Genomic DNA, 24,865 nt, shown 5'->3' with positions numbered 1-24,865 from the left:
ATTCCGGCGGAAAGCAGTGCGTTGCGCTTTCACGGGACCCGTGCGCCCGCGGCAGCCGGGGCTTGGTGTGCCGGCCGGCCTGGACGGGGCGAGCATTGCAGGCAGGGCCCTGCGCAACCCGGCGGCCTCTTCCAGCATGAGAGGCACTGCCGACGGGGGCGGGGGCTGAGGGGAAGCCATTCTCGTTGCCCCCATGGCTTCTCCCAGCCCCAAGCCAACACTAACTTAAGGGGGGAGGAAAAAGATAAAAGAAAAACAACAACAACAACAAAAAAACCCCCACGTAGCAACAATGCTGTTTACCCACTTCCTCCCAAAGGCGTGTGTGACCTGTTGCTGGAAGGGGCGATACAAAGGCTCCCAGTGGCTGCCTGGGCCGCCTCCGGGCCCGCCTCCCCCGCCGAGCCGTCCCGGCGGCTCCGAGCCCCCGCCCCGTTTCATGCAAAACCAGGGGTAGAGACTTGTCCTCAGTGGCGGAGCCGCCGCGCGCTGATTGGCCGGGGCGAGCACATTTATTCCCTGACAAGCCCCCATCACATGGATGGTTGTCTATTAACTTGTTCAAAAAAGTATCAGGAGTTGTCAAGGCAGAGAGAGAGAGTGTGTGTGTTTGCAAAAGGGGGTAAAGTAGTTTGCTGGCTCTTTAAGACCGAGGTGGAGAGAGAGAGAGAGAGCGAGCGAGCGGTAAGCAGAGAAAAGGGAAAAAGGAGGAAGAAGTTTTTTAAAATCAAGGCTCCGGCGGTAATAATAGCAGTTATTAGCATTATTAATCCATCAGCGAAGAGGAAGATCCTGATCTTGATCCAAGTGTGGTTTTGGGGAGTCCCCCTCCCCCCTTTCCTACCCCTCCCTAGGAAGAAAAAAAAAAAAAGTCCATCTCGGGACTCCGCTGCGGCTGCTCCTCGCTTCTCGGCTCACGGCTGGTTCCAGGCAAAAGTAGTTTGAATGTACAACATGATGGAAACCGAGCTGAAACCTCCCGCCCCGCAGCAAACTTCGGGGGGAGGCACAGGCAACTCCAACTCGGCCGCCAACAACCAGAAGAACAGCCCGGACCGGGTCAAGCGCCCGATGAACGCGTTCATGGTGTGGTCCCGCGGACAGCGGCGGAAAATGGCTCAGGAGAACCCGAAGATGCACAACTCCGAGATCAGCAAGCGGCTCGGGGCGGAGTGGAAACTTTTATCCGAGGCGGAAAAGAGACCCTTCATTGACGAAGCCAAGCGGCTAAGGGCTCTGCACATGAAGGAGCACCCGGATTATAAATACCGACCCCGGAGGAAAACCAAGACCCTCATGAAGAAGGATAAGTACACGTTGCCAGGGGGCTTACTGGCGCCGGGCACCAATACCATGACGACTGGGGTAGGGGTTGGGGCCACCTTGGGAGCTGGGGTGAACCAGAGGATGGACAGTTACGCGCACATGAACGGCTGGACCAACGGAGGCTATGGGATGATGCAAGAACAGCTCGGCTACCCGCAGCACCCGGGCTTGAACGCGCACAACGCGGCGCAGATGCAGCCCATGCACCGCTACGACGTGAGCGCTCTGCAGTACAACTCCATGACCAGCTCGCAGACTTACATGAACGGATCGCCTACCTACAGCATGTCTTACTCCCAGCAAGGGACCCCGGGCATGGCCCTGGGCTCCATGGGCTCGGTGGTCAAGACGGAATCCAGCTCCAGTCCCCCCGTAGTCACCTCCTCGTCTCATTCCAGGGCTCCTTGCCAAGCTGGGGACCTTCGGGACATGATCAGCATGTATCTACCAGGTGCTGAAGTACCAGAACCAGCTGCCCCAAGCAGACTTCATATGTCCCAACACTACCAGAGTGCACCTGTTCCTGGCACAGCCATTAATGGCACACTCCCTCTATCACATATGTAAGACAAAGGGGCCGGGGAGGGGGGGGGGCGGGGAGGGGGGAAGGAAAACTAAACAAAACAAACAACAAAAAAAACTTTTATTAGAAATTCTGGACTTTTTTTTTTTTTTGGACTATTTTTGTACAGAGAAAACTTCGGAGAGGGGGGTGGGGGTGGGGGTGCCAGAAATTAAACCGACAAGGAACTTGTATAGATCTCGGAGGGGAAGCAACTACGCAAAACTTTTAAAAAGTTCTAGTGAAAACGGTAGGAACTTTGCAGAAAGTTTGCAAAAGTCTTTACCAGTAATATTTAGAGCTAGACTCAAAGAGCGAAGAGGAAAATGTTTTAATATTTGCAGGCAACTTTTGTACAGTATTTATCAAATGAAACATGGCAATCAGAATGTTCATCGGTAATAGAGACAGGAGAAAAAAAGAAACCAAACTCGCGATTTTGCCAATTATTTTTTAAAAACAGAGTCTATTTGGAGCATTGTGTCTTTGGCAGCTGAATTTCCAGCAGCTGCGAAAGGAGAGGAAATTATTTTACAGCATTTGGACACTTAAATTGTTTTAAGAAATTGTACAAAAGACAAAAATAGGTAGGGAGAGTACTCGCGAACCATGGGCTTGGTTTGCTGTAAAAGGGCAAACGTTTAGATTGTAATAAATTTTTTCTTTTTTTTTTCTTTTTTTTTTTTTGTTTTTTACTTCTCGTTTAAAAGCAAAAATTGCCATGCAGGTTCACACGCCGTTGGTTAATTTATAATAACTTTTTGTTTCCAGACTTCATCCTGTTCAAAGAAAATTAAAAAAAAAACAAAAACAAAACAAAAAAAAACCCGACCCCCCCAACCTGAAATTACTGTGTTTGAAATATTTTCTTACGGTTTGTAATATTTCTGTAAATTTATTGTGATGATATTTTAAGTTCTTTTTTTTTTTTTCTCTTCATTTTCCGTAGTTGTATTTTAAAGATTCGGCTCTGTATTATTTGAAATCAGTCTGCCGACAGTCCATGTATATATTTGAACTAATACCATCCTTATAACAGGTACATATTCAAGTTAAGTTTTTACTCCATTATGCACAGTTTGAGATAAATAAATTTTTGACATATGGACACTGAAGTTCCTCTTGAGTCTTGGATTTATTTTGTAACGCAAGATGGTTTTTAAATAATTCATGTAGTAGAAAGTATCATCGTAGCCAACCGAGTAAGATAAATAATGCAGCAATATATGTAATGCATGAATAATTTTATATGTACGTATTGAGAGAAACAGTGAGAGAAAATGTTTTGGCTTTGGTGCCATAACTGCCCGTGCCTCCTTCGGGGGACGGGGTGCGGAGGAAGACCCTCGTTTTCTCATTCTCTCCCGAGGTCGCCGACTGCGATGGGCTACGGGGGGGGTCGGACCCGGCTGCCTTTGACCACTTGTTGCCCCGGCCGGGCCGAGTCGGTGCTGGTGGGGCCGTGCCGGGGCTGGCGGGGCGCGGGAGCGGCCCCGGCCGGTGGCACTGCGAGCGAGTGCCGTGTTTGCAGATACAGATCGTTTCTTTCTCTCTTTTCCCAAGGGTGCCTCCTTGCTCCGGGGCAAGCAGGAGGAAGCCAGGCTGCTCGCTGCAGGGAGCTGTAGGGCAGCCGGCCTGGCGGGCACAGATATGGCTCGGCGTTGGCCCGGGCTGAGCGTTCCCCGCTCCCTTTGTTGGGGACTTCCCAAACTTTATTCTCCGGGTTGCTGAGCAGCGCGGAAGGAGGTGGGAGGTGGGGATGGGAGTGATCTTGGCCGGGCAAAGGTAGGAAACAACAAAACGTGAATAAACAAACAAAAAACAGGTGAATGTCAGAGACTTTCACGCTTTATCACAGCTCTTTCTTGAATCACGTTTCTTAAATTGCCAGCGCGGTGTAGCCCCATTTTGGACGCTCTCTGCAGCCGGTCACAAGCCCCAAAGAGAAACGGTGGCGCCTGCCAAATAGGAGGAGAGATCCGCCATGCGTTCCAGGTAGAGTTCGACTTTCTATAGTTGTAACCTCAATTGCCGAGCAATAGGCTCCACGCCGCTGCGCGCTAGCGGCAGTGGCCACGCTCCGGCCGGCTGGGCCCGTCGGCCCCGGACAGGACCGGGCCGGGGACGGTGGGCAGCAGAGGTGGACAGTCGCTGCGGCAGCCCCTGTTGCCCCCTCCGCCGTCGAAGCTCCAGCGTTTATTTGGTGCTGCTAACGAGGCCGCCGTTTCCCTTGGGAAACGCGCCTGAGGGAGACGAGAATTATTATGTCTTTTGGGTTTTTTTTTATAAAAGAGTACGAAATTTGGGACACTGGGATTGCAAACTGGTTGTGTCTTCTACTTGTGGCATGTTGTGCATGGCAAGGCAATGATGTGAAGGTTGGCTTAGGCAAGGCACAGAGTGGGCACTCTGGAACGGGGGCAAGTGCGGCTCAGCTTTTCTCTCTAGTATTTCTTGACGGTCACTGTGTTTCGCTTCAGCTCAGTGCGGGAGAAAGCAGGAGAAAAAAAGAGAAACCCACCCATAAAAAAAAAAAGAAAAAGAGTTACCTGGATAGTTGCAGGTTTTATTTGGTTGTGCTGTTTCCTAGACTCAGCTCTGGCCTTCATCCTTGAAGCCTGGTGTCCAGATGAAAACTAGCATTGCCAGAGGAGGAGATGGGGAGTGTTGCTCACTGACTGGTTTTGTAGATAGGTCCCTTTGTCCCTTTTATTTCTGTACCATCGCCATACTTGGCCAGCACAACAATTAGTGCAGATTCCCAACCTTTTAAAATTTCTTTTACATTAATGCAAGGAGTAAAATAATCTTTTTTTCAGAGCTGTAAGCATTTGCAATGTGTCTGGGGATTATTCACGTGGTAACGAGCCCACATCCTCGATCCCGCTCGTCTCGCTGGGAAAAGAGAACCAGGAATAAAAGCTCCATCGATATAGCGATTCCATTTTTTTTTAAAGTGAATTTTAGCCAATTAACAGCAATAAAACCTGGCCCCTTTTTGAAGTGCTAACTAAAATATTCGAGGGGGGTAGTTGAAAATGTTGGTCTCTTTACAATTCTCATGGAGAAGGCAAGTTAATGCCATTAAACAAAAGGCACTAAGCCACATATTCAGGCTTACTGAATTCAGCAACTTTTCAAATGGGCAATTTGTTTAAGCTTAGATTTCGGAGTACGATGTGGCATATATGTTGTTGAAACTTGATCTCCCTTGGACAGATTCCTTACATCCATCCATCCATCCATCCGTTTATCCGTTTAGAGAGGATAACCCAAAGCATTTTACACATAGAGATGAACTATTTTATTTTTAAAGTGTTACTTGGAGGAACGCCATTGTCCAGAGCTCATTTAAAATTCAACACATAACCTCATTTACACCTAAGCCATTATCCTGGGCTTTCGTTTATGGCGGCTGAAATGTACATCAGAGCTCCTGGACATGTTTATGTTTTGGTTATTGAAGACCTTCGGACTCTCCGTGTTTTCCCTCTGATGAATTGTTGTGTGTTGCATCGCCAGGGCGATGCTCGGTCCAGGAGCGCCAGTGTAATGTTTCGCCAACCTGCTACACAACCGAAATGAACCCAAGGATAAGATTAGAGTTTCCCCTGTGATTTTTTTTTTTTTTTAAGGCTTTTTAAGGACTGGAGTGTTAAAATATTTTGTAGAACTGGAGAGGTAGATTAGCAGGGTTTCTTGCCAAAGCTGGGAAGCTGGTATTACTGACTGTCCCAGGGGGAAATCGCTCACATTAACCACTAAATGAATATTTGACAAGGGCTCATTCGGGGGTATTATTACTACAAACGGGTCCCTACTGGACTTTCCAAGGGTCAAAGAGCAATGGTTCAATTAATTATTTAGACTGTTAGTAGACTTGGTGGTAATAGCTGTACTTATTCCCGCAGCCGGCGTCTCCTTGCGGAGGGGGCTCGGGAGATGCTCTGCCCGCAGCCCCCAGGGCCAGCCGGCAGCTGCGGGACGAGTGGCTGTGGCCGGGGGCAGACAGCCCGGGGCTGAAACCCTTCCTTTACTCCATGAGATGCCGACGGGTGCCGTGTGGGACGTCGCGGGTGGCGGTGGTCCCCTGAGCAGCCAGTTCCCGCTCGAGATTTCTCCTCCTCGTCCCCAAAGGGCAGCAGCCCTGTATATTTGACTCCAAATAGGAGGTAGATTACTCAGCGATTTAAGTAGCATATAATATGGGTCCCACTGAAAGAATGAGGCCCATTATTGATAGGCGTGATTAGATATACTTCAGTTATTTAAATCCAGATCTAACTCAAACATTAAAATCTAAAGCCCGCTTCGGTGCGTATGAGATTGCCGAGGATATATACGCAAACTGCTGACATTCAGACGGCAGGAAAGCTTCATCTTGGTGTTTTTAATGCCAACCAGCCTCGCCTGACACTGTCGTTTCAACGTTTTTGTTTGGGGGGGGGGGGCGAAAGAAGGGAGGATTATTTTGTTTAATTTCTACAACAAACATGTCCGCAGTAGTAGATACTAAAAAAAAATGCTGGGAGTGTGCGATTAGGTGACAATAATATATGTTGAATGAATAAGAGATAAGCTGCAAGGGGGGAGAGGGAAGCAGTAATTACAAACCCAATTCATTCAGCTTTTCAGGACTTTTGTTGTGGGAGCTCCATTGACGGGTTTCGAGCTGCCAGTTTTCTCACATTAAAAAGAACTGATCAGCGCCTCAGGGGGACAAGCAACACCGCTTAACTGCATAGTGATGGGGTCCTCATTTAGAGCCATTACAACGAGAAAATTAAACAGAGCCTTTGTGTGCACCAGGTTTACTTTTCAATTGCTGACAGTTTATAGCTAACTGCTCAGAGATTGAAGTTTGATTGCGGTTTGATCGCCTGCTAGTTAGCACCGCCGCTATTTTAGTTTTGGTAATTAAAACCAGGGTTTTTTTTCTGATGATGGCAAGGGGAATTGCGAGAAGTTTGGTACCATTTTCCTGTGAGGAATCAATTCACTTGGCGAGAACCTGCGACGTTGAAGTGAGTGCGGGGGCCGTTTGACTTGGGAGCCGAAAAGAGCAGGAACCCAGGGACGGAAATTCTCGGAGCTGCAGATTTGGCCCTGCGAGGTCAGGGGAGCTGGCTCCGTCCCCCGGGCCGACACAGCGCCCGCCAGCCAGCCGGCTCTGCCCGGGAACCGCGGCTGCGGCCCGGCCGCGCTGCTCCGCGCTGCTCCGCGCTTGGGGCCCAGCCCCGTGGAGCTGACTGTGTCGGCAGGTGCCGAGCGGGCGGGCGGAGCGGGGAGGGAACAATGCAAAGCCCCCAGCCTTGCGGTGGTGATTTTTGGGCTTTGCTTCTGGAACGGATTTGCTGCGACTGAGCCCGGAGTGCGTGTATGTGAGTGCGTGTGTGTGTTTGTCTCGCTGTGCGCCTGTGCGTGCAGGGGGAGGGGGCGCGCCGACACGAGATGGAATTTTTCGTTATCATTTAGCAAGGCTGGTAGAGAGCCGGAATCGAACATTCACGGCAGGGGACGATCCATCCCCGCCGGCCCGACTCTCCCGCAGGAGCCCAGCTGCGGGCCCATGGTCCAGAGTGGCGAGGACAGCCCGTTCTCGGGGGGCCGGGAGGGGCCGAGGAAGTTTGTCGCGGAGTTTGTGTCCGATAACTCCGGCTGCATGGAGCAGTGCGGTGTGCAGCCTCACTGGATCTCTGCCGTGAGGACGAAAGCTTTTACAGAGTTCTGTTTTTTTTCTTTTAATTTTTATTTTAAAATATTCTTTTAGGGTTTCTATGTGTTTTGTTTGCACCTCCTTCCCTGCCCCCCCGCCTCCCTCTCCCTCTCTCCCTGCAAGAGCGTCTCAGACTTCCATCACCGACAGATTCCAGGGAGATTGACTTCTGAGGAGAGAGAGGGCCTGAAGCTCAGAGGAGTCTCTCAGGGGCATCCCACGCTGCGTGGGCCTGCCAGACCGCTCCCGCGGGGGCCGGTGGATCTCGGTGGGGTCAAAGCGGCGATGCCGCCGATTTCTAGAGGCTCCGGAGGCAGAGGGACCCCTGCAAGCTGGGCTGTGCCGCTCCGGCTCCCCGCAGTGTGTCTGTTTCTTCGGACTCCAGCGGCGGGCACACGGCTGCCCTGGTCTCCCCGGCCAGGATGTGTCCCCTCTCCTGGGCAGGCGGCGGAGCCCCTTGTCCCGGGCCGCTGTCCCAAGAGAGCGGGAGGCGAAGCCCGGCCCCCGCGGGCTCCTCCGCCCCGGGACCTCGGTGACCCCATCATCTCCGCAGCGGTCAGGACTGATGACGTAATGTGGGCGCTTTTTTTTTTTTTTCACCAGAAAGTGGTGATTAACAGCGAAGGAGGGGGGTAGAGGGAGGGAATCCCACCGGGTGCTGGAGAGAAACAGGTCTCCGCAGAGCCTCTCCTTCGGGAAGGCTCCGGAGGGTTTCCTTGGACACTCACACATATCCCAGGCTACGGGCCCGATCCTGCAAACTGGCCTCCGCTCCTGCGGGCAGCTTCCCGGCGCTGGGGAGGCCCGGCTGGAGAAGTGGAGATTACTCGGACGGGATCGGGCTTCATTAGAACCAAAGCCCGCAGCGGTCTGCGGGACGGTCGGGCCGGAGCCAGGGCTCCAGGGAGCGAGGCCGGCGCTCCCGAGGCCGGGGCTTGTCCTCACCTTGCCCCCGGAGGCCAGGCTCCTGCCAAGGCTGCGGGAGAAGCTCTCCAACATGTCCTTCTGCCATTTCTTGGAATGATGGTTCCTTTAAGCTCTTACAAATTGCAAAAGTTGCGGAAGACAGCGAAATAATTAATGTATTAAAACAAGCAGCGAATTCCTCAGGAGGCACCTTATCAACTCCAGCCACACTAGCTTCATCCCTCCTCGTATGCTAATGTCCCGTGACGTCACTGGCGCCAGATTGAATGTGAATCAGTTATGAAATTATTAGTTTTAGCTTAAAAAGCAATCTAGCTCTCCCGCGAGTGGCGTTTGCGTTGCTGTGGGTTCTCGCTCCGTGTCCTCCCCAGGTTATGCACACACAGTAGTTGCGACTTTCCTGTCACATGAATCAATATTTCTAAAAGCACACATCCGAACAGGGGTTGATGTAAAGAAACTCGTAGATTAATTTGGTCCCGTTTCTGAGGCGGCTGTGTCTTCCTTACCGATACACACATTACACCCGAAACCAGACAATCGGATTTCCTCCTACTTCTCAGGTAGGCAAGAGCTCCTTGTGATTTATTTCTGTTAAGATCCCACTGAGGGGGTGCGATTCTTTGCCAGTGTCTGAGAAAAAATACCCTGGAGTGTTTGCTTTTGCTCATGGTAGAGGAAAGTGGGCCAGAAGGAGAGAAATACGGGTGGGGGGAAATGTTGTTTTAAATAGATTTAGATTTTGGATTTCGAAAAGAAGAGTAGCCCAGCGGTGGTGGGCCAAGGGATCTGAACAGGGAACAATGGGCATTAACACCGTTTCAATCGCTGGGGCCACTCTAATTAGATGTCTGGATCCGGTGAGATCAAATACCTGAATCTAAACCCCTCGGCTCGGTTTCTTTTGCTTGCAAATGCTTCTGAAAAACGTTTCTTGAAGAAACCGAACTAACCCTACATTCCCCGGAGTCCCTTTCGAGGAGTTCTACCGGTAACAACTTTCTCCGCAGTTTAGGGGGGCCGTCGAGTCCCCTCCTCGCCGCCCCCCCGACCCCGGAGCTGTCCCTCTGCAGCCCCCCTCCACTCCCCCTCCGAAACACTTAAGGACTCTTTGGTCTCTTCGGGCGTTTCTTTCTCTGAGTCTCCCCAAGGCAGGCTGCTCTGCTTCCATGAATTATGAATAAACTTGTAGCTCTTTCTGCTGGGGACACCCGCCATTGCCCCCCGCGCTCTGCTCCGGGGCTGCGGGGGGGAGAAATGGCACCAGCCCCAGCCCTTCTGCCAGCAGCCCCCCGAGCAAAGAAAGGAAGAAAGAAAAAGTTGTAGCTGGCTGAGAAGTGAGTTTTCTGACTAATGAAATCCAAAATGAGTTGCGAATATAAAGTATTGTAAGATTTCTTCCCTGCCCCCCCGGCACTGATTGGCAATACTCTTTTTTTTTCCTTTTTTTTTTTTTTTTGTGTGTTGGTTTGAAAAGCAGGAAGAAATGTAATGAATTGAGTGCTGTCAGAGATGTCTTCTCTGTTGATGTGGTGAATGGCAGTAGCTCCCTGATCCAGTGCAGGTGCAGTAGAGCTGGGGAATAAAAGAGGGGGGTTCTCTGTTCAGTGGAAAAAGCACATTCCCTACAATAGACCACACACTGCCAGTCAGCACGGCATCAGCTCACTCTCTCAGACTTTTTTCGCCTCCTTCCACAGTCCTGAGCTCACAAAATGGCTATACATTAGCGCTAGCTAGGGTTTGCTTTTAATGAACAGTTGTGACTCCTTTTGACCAACATTTAAATCTGCTGTGCTCTCTCTGAAGACAGATCTGGTTTGATCACAGGTTTTAAAAAATGGCCCGTTTCCTCACGGGGCGGCTCGGTCAGGGCCATCACTTGTGTTTGATTGGGGAAAAAAATCCCAGAAACTCTCGATTAACAAATGCGTTTTCCAAGTGCTCCTAACCGGGAAAGGGTTTTTTTCCCCTCTATTTCTTTCTTTCTTTTTTTTTTTTTTCTTTAAATATATATAATAAAATGATGTGGGGAGGAGGAGAGACACTGTTTTTAAGTGGGTGAGATGGTCTAATCCTATACATGAACGCATATTAATCCTGTTTAGAGATAACCTGTCTCCTTTTTGGCTTAATATATTATCCTTAAACACGGATAAAAAGTTTTTGCTCCTATTAATTCGGACCAGAGCGGTTTTTCTTGGCTTATTTCTGTCACATTTTAAAACTTTTTTCCCCTCTTCTCTTCACTATCTGCTCAGAAGAAACTACATGGTTACACTTGGTTACTCAAGTAACCAAGTTACTTTTATTCGACGTTGTTTCCAGAGCAAGGGCTCACTTCTCAGCTAAGGGGCTGATTGATTCTCTCTCTCTCTGCCCCTTATTTTATGTGCCTCATCCTACCCCGGCCAAGGCAATGAGCCGGGATTTTCATGGTATCCCGGACCAGCCCTTTTCTGATTCCTCTTGCACCTATCCTGCAAGTAGATTCATCTCTTTGGGATATACTTGCTGATGCATTGTGCTGAGGAAAATTTTTCGGCGATTGCTTATAAAACCCCATGGTTCTGCGAAAGGTCTTTTTTATTATTATTATTTGTTATTATTCTCCCCCCCAATTGTAGTAACAAATAGCATCAGCTCCTGGGAACAGTTTGGCAAAGCCATACTTTGCCTGAATACTACTAAACAGGAGAAGCTGACAGCTAGCCAGTTATTACCTGAGCTCTGAGGAAACTCTCCCCCCCACACTTCCTCCCCAGCTGATAACAAAAAGTGTTGGCAATAAATGACATCAGAAATAACACTCAGATGCCGGTGGGTGCCTGCAGCACGTTTCTAGGGGTCAGATCTTGTCATCCCGCACACAAAAGAACGTATCTTGTCTACATGGGAGAAGAGAGATCATATCGATGTGCCGATATGAAAAATACAGATCGTTTACACTTTGTTTTCGGGATGTTTGAGCCACGCCGGAGCATCATCATCACCTGACTGCGCCTTATTTACTACCAACAAGTTGGAACTTTCCCCGCACCAACCTGCTTAATAATAAAAGCAGGGAAGTTGGGGGGTGCTCCATCCCTCCCCGGGCTGGGTGGGCGCAGGCGCCCCGGCACCGCCTGGGTGGGGGGAAGGAGGGAGGAGGAGGAGGAAGGGGAAAGGGAGGGTGAGGGGTACGACCCGCCGCTCCCCTCTCCGTGTTTCCCACTTTCTTTCACCCGGGCTACTTGATCGCCTTTGTGTCCTACTGCTGCTCACACCCATAATTAATCCTCCTTCTTACTGCTTACATCCCGGACCCAAGGGGCAACTCAAACCTATTTAGATCGCCTTGGTTGGTTGCACAAATTTAAGTGGCAAATGAGTTATAAACCTAATAACTGCTTTAATAAAAATAATTATTTGGTTATGGCAGAGGGAATTTGATGGAGTGCAAGGTTGCGGCTGGGTGTGCATTTTGGTGGCGGTGAGGCTCGTCTTTGGATTGAACTCAAATGCCTGTTAAAAACGTAACTCTGGGAAAAAAAAAAAAAAACCACAACCCGAACCCAAACAAAATGCATCCCAAAATACCGATGCTAAACCTAACCTTACATGAACAAAAAAATCACCTCAATTCGAGGCGCATTGTAGAACGTTTCCCGCGACATTCAGAAGAAGAATTAATTTCTAAACAGAAAAATCAATATGAGATTTGGGTGGCTTTGATTTAACTGAAAACAACATCACGAGGGACCATTAATCACAAATGCTGTTACCTCTCTCACTTTATTCCCCGTTAAGGGTGAAGTTTCTGCGCCTCTTCCAAGTGTATTTGTGCTTCTGGTTTTACAAGGAAAAGTGAGGATGCAACAACACCAGTCGCGTTGTCCTCTCTACACTTTTAACGCTAGCATATTGTTTGATTACTAATTCGAGTTAATATGATCTTTATGGCAACATAACAGTGGATAATTGGCCCTTTTTCTGAACAACAATGTAAATCACAATCGCTTTATTATTTAATAACGTCAAACGCTTCGTTGGATTGGCCCCGACAGAGAAGACCTTTTCTTTCTAGGCAGTGTTGTTGAGAAAGAACAATGCAGATCTAATTGTGGAGATTTCAGAAGTTGGCTCCTGTAAATGAACAGCTTAGATATGGAAGTTCCAGCAGATGTCTGCACTTTTCCCTGTGACAAACCTTGTCACCCCCCTTCCTCCCCCACTGCCCCGTCCTCCCCGACTTATTGAAGATTTTTTGTTCTCACATCCTAGCAACAACCTAAATCTTCGAGTCGCAAGTACACCCCTTTCCCTTCGTTGCTAAACAGCACTTCAGATGGCAGCCTGAGGCGTACACACCACATTAGTGCTTGGCCCAAGGCGCACTCGCCCCTCTCTCACTCCTCGCCCCGGGCCCCCTCATCAGCTGCAGGCTGGCGTGGGGGGGGGGTCGAGCTGGCGGCGGGAAGAGTCGAAGGGGGGGGCTTGGGCTCTCCCCGCTGCTGTTCGCCACCTTCTTGCCAGCCCTGTAAACGTGACACGGGGTTGTTTGCAACAGTTTGGAGGCGACTGGAAGTTGCGCACGCCGTTATGTGGCAGTCAAGGTGTCAGGGCTTGCCAACCCCGCGGAAGCTGCGGGACGGGCTCTCGGTGGACCCCCTCCATGTGCCACTCTCTGTCCTAGAGAGGTTCCTCGCTTGTCTGACTCCCCCTTGTTCAGTCCAACCGACTGAAACCCTCCCGTCTCCACCATGCACGAAGCAACAGCCTACCCCGGGGAATGAAGGGGGGGGGGGATGGGGGTGCAAGACTGCTGATACAGAAATCCCCCCGAGATGGCTCCGAGGAAGCTGCGCGATTTCTGGCAGCAGGGAGCGCGCATCACAGCGTTCATCCACTCTCCCGGCCCTATCCTCCGGCCTCGGGCTGCGCGCTGCCCCGCGAAGCGCTCCGCTCTTTGGGTGCTGTTCGGGTTTTTCCCTTGCACTTCAGGTGACCTGCCTGGGACCCACTGGTCGGGGCGGCGGATGCCACTTCTTCTGCACCGCCGGCCCCTCCGGGGCAACTCTGCGGAGAGGATCTGCAAACTTTGGCGCGGAGAGCTGGCAACGCTGCCGAGCGCCGGCTCACCCCCAGCCCAGCCCTACGCGATTTGATGCCAGCAGGGGGGTTAGGGCGGCGTGTACCAGCCCTCCATGCAGCCGGTCGCTATCGGGGGTGTCAAGAGCTGAGGCAGATAAACCAAATTCGGTGTGTTTTCCCTTCCTTTTTGGTGATTTTCTTTCTTTTTTTTTTTTTTTTTACGCAAATTATGTAAATCCTCTTCCACAGCAAGCGCGGCGAACTCCCTTTCTGCTCCCTCGCGGGGTGCTCCCACAGCTCCTCGCGGTAGTCACGTAGCAGCGATATGAGTTCCAGGGGCCGTGCCTCGGGGCTCCCCTGAGCCCCGGCACCCCAGCTGGTCAGACGACCCCTCCGCGAGGCATTGCCGTCCCAACCACCTGCGGCATCAACCTCACACCTCCGAGGGTCTGGGGTTTTTGTTCGTCTGCGAGAACCCACTCGAGGAAAGAGACCAGACCTGATTACTGTAATTCCCCGAAACAAAATTGCAGGTCCGGTGGCTCGGGGTTGCCAGCCCTGCCTGCAGCCGTGGGAAGTGGTTGATGAATCTCTATTGACCTTTGCGCCTTTTTGTCCGAGAGTGGGTGCAAAATCTTGATTTTCTCTTATTTCTTGATTATAATTGTTTTTTGGGGTTTTTTTTTGTTTGTTTTTTTTTTTTTTAGTTCTACCTTTCCCATCTTGTTTGTTTGTTTTCCAACTTCACTTTTCCCAGCTGACATCACCAGGTGGGGGGAGCACCTCGCACTAGGGATGCTGCCCGGGGGAGCGGGGGCACAGCAGGGAGCGGGGTTCGCCGGAGGCTCTCTCCCGGCCGGCAGCCGCGACTCTGCGGCGTGCCAACGGTTAACTGCACGCACTCCAGAGCTCTGAGTAGCACTTCCACCAAAACCATCGACGGGAGAGAAGTCTCTCGGAGTCCCGGGAAGCAGCTCGGGCCGGTCCGGGCCGAGCCAGGCCGGGGGCGGGGGAGGCCTGGGCGGCTGCCACTCCCCGCCCCCCTCCCCCTCCCCCCTCACCTCCCGGGCTCATTTCCATGTCTGCGCCTCCCGCAACTGTGAGAAAATCCGCCGGGACATCCAGCGTGCCGATGCGGCCCGGGCCGCCCCGGTCTCCCCGGTGACAGAGCCCGCCTGGGAGAGCCAAGCCGGCTGCCGCGGGAGGAGGGGGGAAATTGCATAAGTAAAATAAACTTCTCCCGGCCCCGGCAATTCGTAGGTTTCTGCAGAGAGGGGGACAAGTTTTCGGTGGGAAGAGGGGTACATCCCACTCCCACACTTGTGTCTCGTGGGTCTGGGCTCGCTGAATACCCGCCTGGAGCCGTGCGTGGGAGAGAGGGGCGGTGGGGGAGGGTGCAAAAGTGCCTGGGGACAGTCCGGGAGGGGGAAGGGAGCGCTGAACAGCCCCACACTTATCAATAACAAGATGTATAAATATCAAAGTGAAGGAGCCCGAGTAAGTCTTTCTAGAAGCGAGGAGGAAGCTTAAGCAGCTTTCTTTAATGGTGATTTGTAGCTCTGTAAGGGGCACGGATAGCAAATACCCTGCAGGTGCATGTTGTAACACTGCCATCCGGACTTTAATGTAGATTACTCTCCAACTCGTTTGATCGGTCCTTTGAAACCCTTTACAATTGCCTGTGACGAACCGCCAGTCTCATTTTTTTTTCTTCTTTGAATAATGCCTTAAGGGTAAGTCCTCGGGGCTTTTAAAGATCTCCAGCACATTTTTAAAAAATCACGTTAGATTTTTACTTTAGAGTGTGGGTCCATGTCTCTCAACTTGGGGCTGCTAACAGGCATCCTTTAAATCATTAATCATCTAATAACCACCAACTTTAGAAGAGACACAGGAGGGTCTTCTAAAGACGTCCAAACATTCCTATTGCTTTCGAGATCATCCTGGTTACAATTTAGGAGGCAAACACCCCATCCCTCTTGCTGAAGCGCTGAAGCTGGTGGGTCTCCGCTGTTTATGGACACTTTGCTGGGAGTTTTCTGCTGAATGCCCTTCCTCTGGCCATCGAGAAACTTCCGGGGTGTGTTTAGAGAGCAAACCCCAAGGGTGATAGAGGGGAGAAGCCCCGTTCGAGGGCGGGAGGGACTCGCTATCCTACCCCTGCCCCTCGACCTCTGCCCGCTGTTGTGTCGGTGATTTCAAGCAGTGAGCATGTTTTTTTGGAGGGGGGGGGGAGAAATACAAGAGAAGAGGATGCAATAAATCGCGCAGATGTTTCCATTCTCTCCGCAAATAACGTTTAACCTTTAATATTTATTCGTTGCTATTAATTCAAAAAATAATTACTGAACTTTTGGCCCTTCAACTTCCACAAGCGGGGCTTTGTTTCTCCAAAATAAACTTGGGAGAAGAGATCCCTGCGTATCAAACTAGGGATTTGAATTAAAGGCCCATTTGGGACACTTGAGACTACAAAGGGTTACACATAAATAAATGCCACATTTGCCTGTTGCAAAAGTTTTCTCTGTCCTTTCTCAGTCACAACAGGGGAGGAAAAAGACGTCGTTTATTATCTAGCGCTGGGCAGGAGCAACCCCTCCAGAATGTGCTCTTAGATTTGGCCGGCAGAAGAGGGACTCTCTTCCCCCCCGCGCCCCCCTCAACAGCAGCTCCTTTTGTTCTCCAGATCTCTTTCCCAATTTCAAGCTTCACTTGCAGATCCTAAGTTTGTTTGTTAATGACGCTATTACCATCTGGCTCGTCCTACTTTCCAAAAGATATAAATCTCCCCAGTTTCATTGCCTACATTATCATTTAAGTGCCACCATAGCTGGAAGAAAAATATGCTTTCAAGGCTGCAAATTCTCTTGCACGACGTTCTCTCCCGGTCGCGGAGCTGCCGCCCGGCCGCCTGGCAAGGGGTGAGGGGTGCAAATGGATTTCACCTTGCAGCGGTGCTGGGAGAGGCAGACACAGCACGATTTCAGTTTTCCACCAGAAACTTAAGTGAACCTTCCCCCCCATCGCCACCTTTTGTGACTATTTAATGCATCTGGCTACTTTGAACCGTTATCTTTGGTGGGGAGAGGGATGCCCGCCCGGCCGACGGGGAGAGGAGAGAACGGATCCTGCCCCTGGCAGGCTCCTGCTTGGGCCGACCCCCTTCTCTCTGCCATCAGTACATATTCCATACGTGTGAATAAACCTTTCCCACAGGCGTCATACAGCAAAGAGAAGAAAAGTTTGGGCTCCTCTTAAGGCAAAGCGGTTGCAGATTTGTGTGCGTTTAAGCATGAAGGGACTGGGGGAGGGCGAGAAGAGGTGGGGGAGGGAGTTGGGTCAGTTTGTATATGGGCTCCACAATGACTCTATTTATTCGCTGCAACCAGCCTGGGCGGATTGAATAGGCTAGAGAGAGACACTCAGCCTTCCCAACGCGTGGGCTTTGTGGGATCTAGTCCCCACTTGCAGATTTCCACGGCTAATTTCCCATTCTGCGGGGCTCTCCCGCGAGGAGACATGGCCGTGCCCGTCAGCTCCGTCTCCCCCAAACACTGTCTGTTTTTCCAGTCCTTACGCTCTCCGTCTAGAAGTTTAGAGAAAGGAGAAGTTTAAACCTTTATCGTTTCTTTGCTAGGTGTCCGGCAACGTTTCTGTGGAAAAATAAAAGCACCAAACACTTTATTTTAGCATATGTATATTCACATAGACAGACATACGGTGCTGACAAGAGAAGGGAAAGGCATTCCTTTAATATGGGAAAATAACCCGGGCATTTTTTTTTTCCCCGACCGATCTAATTGTTATAAATAATTGCGGATGAAAAGGAAACTCGCTTATTATGCACTTGTAATACTGCGACTGCATAGGAGAGGAAAAGGGCCAAACCAGTGAGTAATTAATATCGCCCTGGCATAGCTGCTCCCTCGTGAAAGGCCTTTTCCCCCCTTGCCACTGCCGAGTTATCATCCCAGCTCGAGTCATGTGTAGCCAGGAAGGGATCTTGTTTATAAATTTATATGACGACCTTTTCTTTGTGTGCGCTCTAAAGTTGATATGGACAAATTGCAGAGGTATACAATTTAAGTAGATGCACTTTTAATCACCGATCATTAAAATGGTTATGTTAAATATACTCAATTACATGCATGACTTCACCCTAACAGTACTTTCTATTCTCCCAGCTGCTCACGTATTCCTTAACTATAGTCAGCAGAAGAAACTCGATTATGCTGAATCCATACATTTCTATGGATTTCATCAGCCTAATTAATGCTTCAGTGTGGTCCATGTGTCTGAATGGTCCCTTTGCTATTACTTGGGTAAGGAGGCAGTGCTGGAATGCAGAGGGTCTTTCTTTCAAAGATGCCCATGGGGGTCACTCTAGGACTCTAATGGCAAAGGTAGCGAGTGTTAAATAGCAGAAACATGCAGAGAAAGGGAAGGCAGGGATGTAAAAGGGACATTGATACTGTAGGTATGCCCAACAGGTCAGTGATGATAATTAAAACGCTTAAAGAAGAAAAGGTAAATGGAAAGCTTCCACAATTCGCGGCGCGCCTGGTTAAAAGCAAACAAATCAGCCGTCAGAAACGCACCTTGCTGATCCTGGAGTGAAAAAAACCCTACCAAAACAACAAACCCCAAACAACTTGACAGCACATTATTAGCCTAAATAACTACCGGGACAGCTTTTTTTCTCCGAGCACCGCGTTAGAACGCCCCATCTCTTCTCCCGTTTTCTCGTTTTCGCAATGCAACCTGTCAGGAGAGGATGCTCCCCCGCTGCCGCACCCCGAGCGCTCACTGTCCCGGCACCGCTGGGCGGTCCGGTTGCCCCCCCGCCCCCCGGCCAGGACAGACAAACACAAAGCTGGCAGCTCTTCCCCTCCTCTCCCCAGCTTTCTTCCGAAAGGAAGGAGCGATTAAAAGAACTGGGATGCGTTTGCAGTTTCAGCGCGAACAGCCAATGGCTGCTTTTGTAACGCACCTTCCCATCTAAGCATTTAGCGGGGTCTCAAAGGCAAGAGAGCTTCCAGCTATTAGAGAAACATGTTAATCGATGAGAAATGCATGGAGATGCGTTTATTTTTTCTTCTCACCTGTTGTAGTGGAAGACCATCTGATCACACCCTTCTCTGGCTGCTGGGAGACGTGAGGGGAAATGAGAGATCTTTCTTGTCCCACACTGCACTGCCAAAAAGATGATGATGGAGCCTGCATCCTTGTTCCTCTACCATATGCTCTGCAGCTCAGTTATCTTAACTTGGAGTCAATGCCTTGCTACAGCCTTCAGCCTTCAAATGGAGAGAGAAAGCAGGGAAGATTTCAGATCCATAACCAAATTATAACCTAGGAACTTTATGCTTGTCATGCTAATTTAATGACTTTTATAGTAAGTGTAGACTTTCTGTCTTTTGAAATTAGCTCTTCAAAACGCTTTGTGTAATGACAGACACTAGACATAAGAGACAAATGCACAAGCAATAGTGGGATAATAATCTGGCAAACACTGCGCCATTTAGTATTAAAATGGGGAACAAAGTGCATTAAGTCTCAGTGGTATACATCGTTGTCCAATCCCAGTGGTCCATGCCTGGGCTCCAGGGTGATCTGAAAGGAGAGTGTCCTCCAAGAGCTACCTACCCATGCCTGGCTTCACCTGAAGAATGAGTAGATATCAGATGCTAAGTACAAAAGTAGTATTTCATGCACTGCAGGGGGCCCATGGCTTTCTGATGGTGCTCACGTGGATTTGGCTACTGTAAATATCATGACTTCAATGGGCTGGTTCTGCTGGGCCTGGCCCCTTGCTACCAGTGGGAGGATGTACCCGCTGAGCGCATATGTGTGGCTCTGAATGTACGATTCCCTCTGTCTTTAAGGATGTTTCTGTGCTCCCATGTTATGAGTAGTCCAGAAGTCTGTCCGAGAGATGGTCTTGATAACAAAGGAAGAGTAAACCCAAGGCTATAGGTGTATTGCAAACTAGGCGACTCACTCGTTGGCTATAATTGTAAATAAGGTAAGTTCACACGACGATCAAGTAACGAGGGAACAAGAGGCCTATTTTAATCAGGTGGTTATCTCTCCTTGGTGGAGATCAGAGCTCCATCGCTCCTGGCCTCCTCATTGTGTCCCCGCTGCTGGAAGTGACAGCTCCTTCAGAAATAACCAACTTGGTCCCTGGATGGGATTTCAGCTCTTTTGCACTACACATGTACCAATTGTCATTTTACAGCTATAGCGAAACCTCTGAATTATATAAGTGTATAAACTCGGCCTCATTAAATCCCCCCTTTTGGATAGCCTCAAGGTTGGAGAGTATATTACTGTACGCCAGAGGAGACTTATGTCCAAATAGAGGTTGAAACATAGTGGTAGTTAAGCACACTCCTTGTCTCAGCTACAGAGGTTTCATTTTTTACCCCTCCTTTTAGAGTGTTATAATATTACAAACGCAACAGTTTCCTTATGTGAAATCAAACTATCTGAAATCCTGTTTCTTGGTTCAGCCTACGGGTCTCTTTGTGGCGAGGACAAAACCACAAAGATATGATCAAACACCGTAGCCTGACCAAAGAGAAATTTATCGTTCATCTGAGAGAGCTCCCTAATTTGAGGCTAAAACCCTCCTCTTCCAGAACGCATCTGAACACGCGGTGTCAGTTGTCTTCTCGCGGGCACACAGGTCAGTCGGGGGATGCGGAGGGGCCGCGGCCGTCCGTTACCCCGCAGCTGAGTGTGCGCCCTGCCCACAGGTTGATTTTTTCCCCACCCAAGCCGATACAAAAATAAACGTTTCGATGTGAAATGGGTGCCTAGAAGGGCTGCCGCTGCCTCCACGCTCCCGTCACCCGCGCCTGAGGGATCTGCTCGACGTCCCTCCGCGACCCCCCCCGGAACACACAAAACGGCTGAGCTGAGCTGACCCCCTGGGCACGGCGCTGCCAACCGTGGCCAGAGGGACGGAGACAGCACTGCAGAGCCCGGCCCCCCCAAAGCTGGATTTGCCGGGAGGGGGTCGCCTTCCCCCTTTTCCAGCCCTAGCAAGAGGGTCAGTGGTTTAACCAGGCGTCACCAGGACTTCGTTTTATTCCCGGCCCACTGAAGCGTGTGGCTTTTAGTGACTGATGGCCACTGTGGCTGTACGCGGCACAGTTGCTCTCACGGTGCGTGCTCCAGATGGGCACGTCCCGCAGGCTCCGGACGGGGAGGGGCGGGGGGGGGCGGTGGCTTTGGAAAGGCTACCGAGACACTGAGATTTGTTCTGGGTCAACCCTCCCCAAACGCCAAAGTTGGGAAACAACTTTCGCAGCGTGTGTCGGGGAGGGAGAGAGGGAGGGAGCGGCGGCAGAGAGGCAACGGGTGCCGCGGTGCGGGGCGCCGGGGCTGGGGGCACCCAGACACTATTTTCCCCCGCTCCCATCTCCCGGACAACATTGCCCCCGTCCTCCTGCTTAGCTCTTCCTCCCGGAGCCCCAGACACGCAGTCAGCACGTTTACAAACTTCGAAATGCCAAATCACGTTATTGCTGTGGCAGGAGGCTGCTTTCGGATCTGTGACAGCTGAGTTTTCCCTATCGATTATGTGACACTGTAGTTCATTTACACAGCTCAAAAGCTTAAAGACACTGGAGGAGCCCCGGGTTTAACCCGAAATCCTAACAGAAAGTGAATCAAGTTTCTGTCCAGTGTTTAAACTGATAGATCAGAACTTAATTCGGAGAGACAGAAAGGGAAAGAAACGACAGCACGGATTTATCTTGCCCAGCGTCCTTCGCTGAAACTTTAGAAACTGCAGTGTGGAAAATCCAGGGCCGAAATGCTAATTAGAAGCAGCGCGTTTGGTGTCCAGAGATGTCAGAGATTTTAGAAGGCAGATGACAGAGCGCGGGGTTTTGCGCGGGTGCGGGCACGCGGTGCGCGGAGCGAGGCTGCCCGCGGATGCAGACGCCTGCAGGGTCTCGCCCCGAGAGCCCCGGCCCAGCGCCCGGGAAGCGCGGAGGGGTTGGGGATGGTCGTTCCCCTCCCCGTCTTCTCCCCTCACATGGCGACGGGACCGACTCCCCTGTGCCGCTGGGTCCTTCCCGTGCCTTCATCATTTGGGGGCTTTCCGGGAGCCGGCCCTGTCCCTGCTGTTCTCTCTTCCCCGTCCTCGTCGAGGTTTCATTACTTGCTGTTAGTGCCTAGAAACAATAAAGGATGTGGGACTGGGCTTTTATTGATTATTTGTCACCCTGTATTTGTCAGTTTCAATAACTTTTCCTGAAGTTTTACTTACGGGCACTTGAGCTTTCGGATTAGGCCAGCTCCGCGGATTGCAGTGAGGGGTAATTATCCGCTGGCCTGCTTCCCTGCAGCCGGAGAGAAAAGAGCATTAACGTATAGAATGGTCAGGATCCGGCCTGAATGCCCCCCATAAAGCGCTGCCCGGGCGGGAGCAGCCAGGAGCTGGCCGCGGCCCTGCCAGCTGCCCCCCGGCCCCCCGCCGCCCCCAGCGCCGCTCGCCGGGGCCCCCCCTCGCCTCCCGGGTGCTTGGGGAGGGGGACTCAGGCCCCCAGAGTCCCCCCCCGTCCTCCCCCGGTTTTGGAGGCGAGAGATCAACTCTCGGCAGACGGCCCCGCTCCCGGGGGCGGGGGAACCCACGACGCTGGGGCCCGAACCGGGGCTTTCGGCAGCGGCCAAATCCCCGGGATTCAATTAAAAAGCTGGCTCGCGCCGCTGGCGGGGAGGCGAAGCCGGGGGATTTGTATTATGAAGATCGACTCTTCAAAACTGCCCGCCTGGCAGCCCGGCCGCGCTCCCGCCGGCCCAGGGGACCCGGCTGCCCCAGACTGAGCCTCGGCGGCGGGGGCTGCGCGGGGCCGGGCCCCACGGGCGTCGAGGAGCGGAGCCGCGCGGGGGCTGCGGGACGTGCCGGCCGGGGCTGGGGGGATGTGTGTGTGGGGTGTCTGTTGCGTGTCTTCTCAAAGCGGGGGCGGGTCAAACCTTCTTCCAGAGAAAAGCCCTTATCTCCGGCCGTCTTCCTCCTGTAATAACTTTTCTAGGTCTCCCCGGCAATGCACGCTGCTCCCTCCGTACGTGCTCCAGCTACACTCACTTGTAAGGACGCTAAAGGCGCGCTAGCGTAATCGCTCCCCGGGCTGGCAGGGTGCCTATCGTGTACAGTATAGCGTTTGATGTACTGTATATCATACCAGTGAAGCTAAGAGACAAGTGAACACAAGAGTGCCCAGTTACACGGGATTTAATTACAGCGGAATGCATTCTCCATGCTGATTAGGAGAAAAATCAATCGGGGGCTTATTTGCCACAATGAACCAATAAAACCCCAATTTATTAGAGCAATAATCTCAGCCCCAAATGGTCTAAATATTATTGTTTCAATTGCATTGAGGGAATTCAGATGGAAAATGTTACACAGAGAGCATCAGGGAGTCTTTCTCCATGGATTCAGAAGAGTTGCTCTTTCCAGTGGCTTACTTGATGGCTCAGAGATCTTTGAAACAGGGGGCCAAGTCCCCCTTTTTCAAGTCCAGGTGTTTAAGTTGCTGAGGTACCTACCAGGTAAGATGCTCTGGGGGTCCATAGCTGCTTATGCTAAGAGGCAGACACAGTATACAGCTTCCCATTAGGTCTTAAAGATTTCCTACTTTCTAATGATTTATGTATGGGATTCCTGGAAGAGGGGACGCCTCACAAAAGATCCCCAAGCCATGGGCAGAGATAAACACCTTGTTGTAATATATTACTTCCCCTCTGCCTCAGAGAGACTGGCAGTTTGCAGGATGCTGCTCTGGGGAGTGCGCGGGAGGCTGGAAGGGTGCGTGGGCCAGGTCACTCTGGAAAAGCGGGGTCCCCTTGAGCTTAAAGTCTCTGACTCAGGAGATGCTGATTTTGCTTTCCAGCTTTCTGTAACTCCAGTCATCTCTGTCTCAAACCGGAGAGGACCTCATTTCCTGCTCAGTACTCTGCCAGCCACAAGGTCTTTTCATAAGGCTGCCAGGGGTGCCTGGCTGCGGGAAGGACAGTCAGTGTTTGTCACCAGGGAATGAGCTGGCATCATAGCTCTAATCTGAGTCAACAACCTGGCTAGCCCTGAGCATGACTTCATAAATCATGCTATCTAATTGAAAGGCACATGCTTATAGAGACAATGTTGTTCAAAAAGGATGTAAAAACAACAACAAAAAAAGGGCAATGAACACTTATTTTCTTCCCACTAGCCTATTAATCAGTCACCTGATTGTTTCAATTTATGTTATTTCATGCAGGAAAAAAAGAAGTAAAACATAAAACCATCTTGTATAGCCATAATAAAAACACAAATGAAAAAAAAAATCATCTCTTAATGAGAGGCTCAGTCTTTTTCTAACACATTCCTAATAATAGGAAAACAATCTTTAAGTGTTTTTAATTTAAATTGTTTTCATGCTTAATTCAAAATCTCTAAATAATATTATCATGTGTCTACGTCTCTAACATTGAGGCATATGATGTTTCAAGGCATTTGAATAAGTTTTGAATCGAGAAAGGATCCTTTACCATGCCTGCATTCACTTTTTTTTACTGTTTATTAAGAGGCATGGACTGGGCTGCCTTTTGCTCATCCTTCCGGCAGAAACGAAAAAGAAAGCTGGGACAAAAGATGGGTTATGTGCTCTTTGCTTTTCACCTCCAAATCTCCTGCTTTCTTTTTTCACCCATAGGGTCTGCAGGATCTCCCCCCTCTCTGTGATAGGCAAAGTCAGCAGCTCAGTCCCCTCTGCCATCTCAGCACTACCAGGGAGAAGCCCAGGAGGAACACAGAGCAGCGGCTGAGTAGCAATTGGAATATTCATTTTTAACTCTTCAAGCGACAGAAGATACTTCAAAACCATGTGTGAGACAAAATGCCATTAAACTTTCAATCATTAAACCTCTGTTTAGCTGTACTCTAGAAATGAGCAGTTCATAACAAATGGGGGTTTCTGATTGACAGTTTGCCATCAGGAGCCCTTAAGTAGGATTTTTCCAGCTGTAACGCAGTGTACTCTTCAGTGCTCTCTTTTGCAAGATGCTATTTCAAGTATTGGAGCACGAGGAAAATTTACATAAAAGCTTTGCGTATAATCTGTGATTGCTCTGAAATGAAGAAGCACCAGTTTTCCCCTCATTGTTTTAGAAATGAAGAGTATATTTTGTTTTCTTGTTTACTTAGTGTGCTCTCTGATCCCTTGATGCGTTTCAAGCGTTTTCTGTCACTGTGAGACCTTGCT

General features: G+C 50.4%; 1 protein-coding gene across 1 annotated transcript; it reads left to right on the top strand.

The window, feature by feature from the left end:
* The first annotated feature begins 835 nt into the window (after positions 1-835).
* SOX2 (SRY-box transcription factor 2) lies at positions 836-1,893 on the top strand. Its single transcript, XM_062005955.1, has one exon. It carries the CDS (start codon positions 946-948, stop codon positions 1,891-1,893), a length of 948 nt encoding a protein of 315 aa, XP_061861939.1. The 5' UTR covers positions 836-945.
* The last annotated feature ends 22,972 nt before the right edge of the window (positions 1,894-24,865 follow it).

The sequence above is a fragment of the Colius striatus genome, chromosome 12 (genome assembly GCF_028858725.1).
Source record: "Colius striatus isolate bColStr4 chromosome 12, bColStr4.1.hap1, whole genome shotgun sequence".
Classification (NCBI taxonomy): domain Eukaryota; kingdom Metazoa; phylum Chordata; class Aves; order Coliiformes; family Coliidae; genus Colius; species Colius striatus.
The sequence above is the reverse complement of the archived record's forward strand: the minus strand, read 5'-3'. Positions and strand labels throughout refer to the sequence as shown.

Excerpts from the sequence above, each read along its gene's own strand:
- SOX2 (XM_062005955.1), top strand. The coding sequence starts at position 946 with ATGTACAACATGATGGAAACCGAGCTGAAACCTCCCGCCCCGCAGCAA.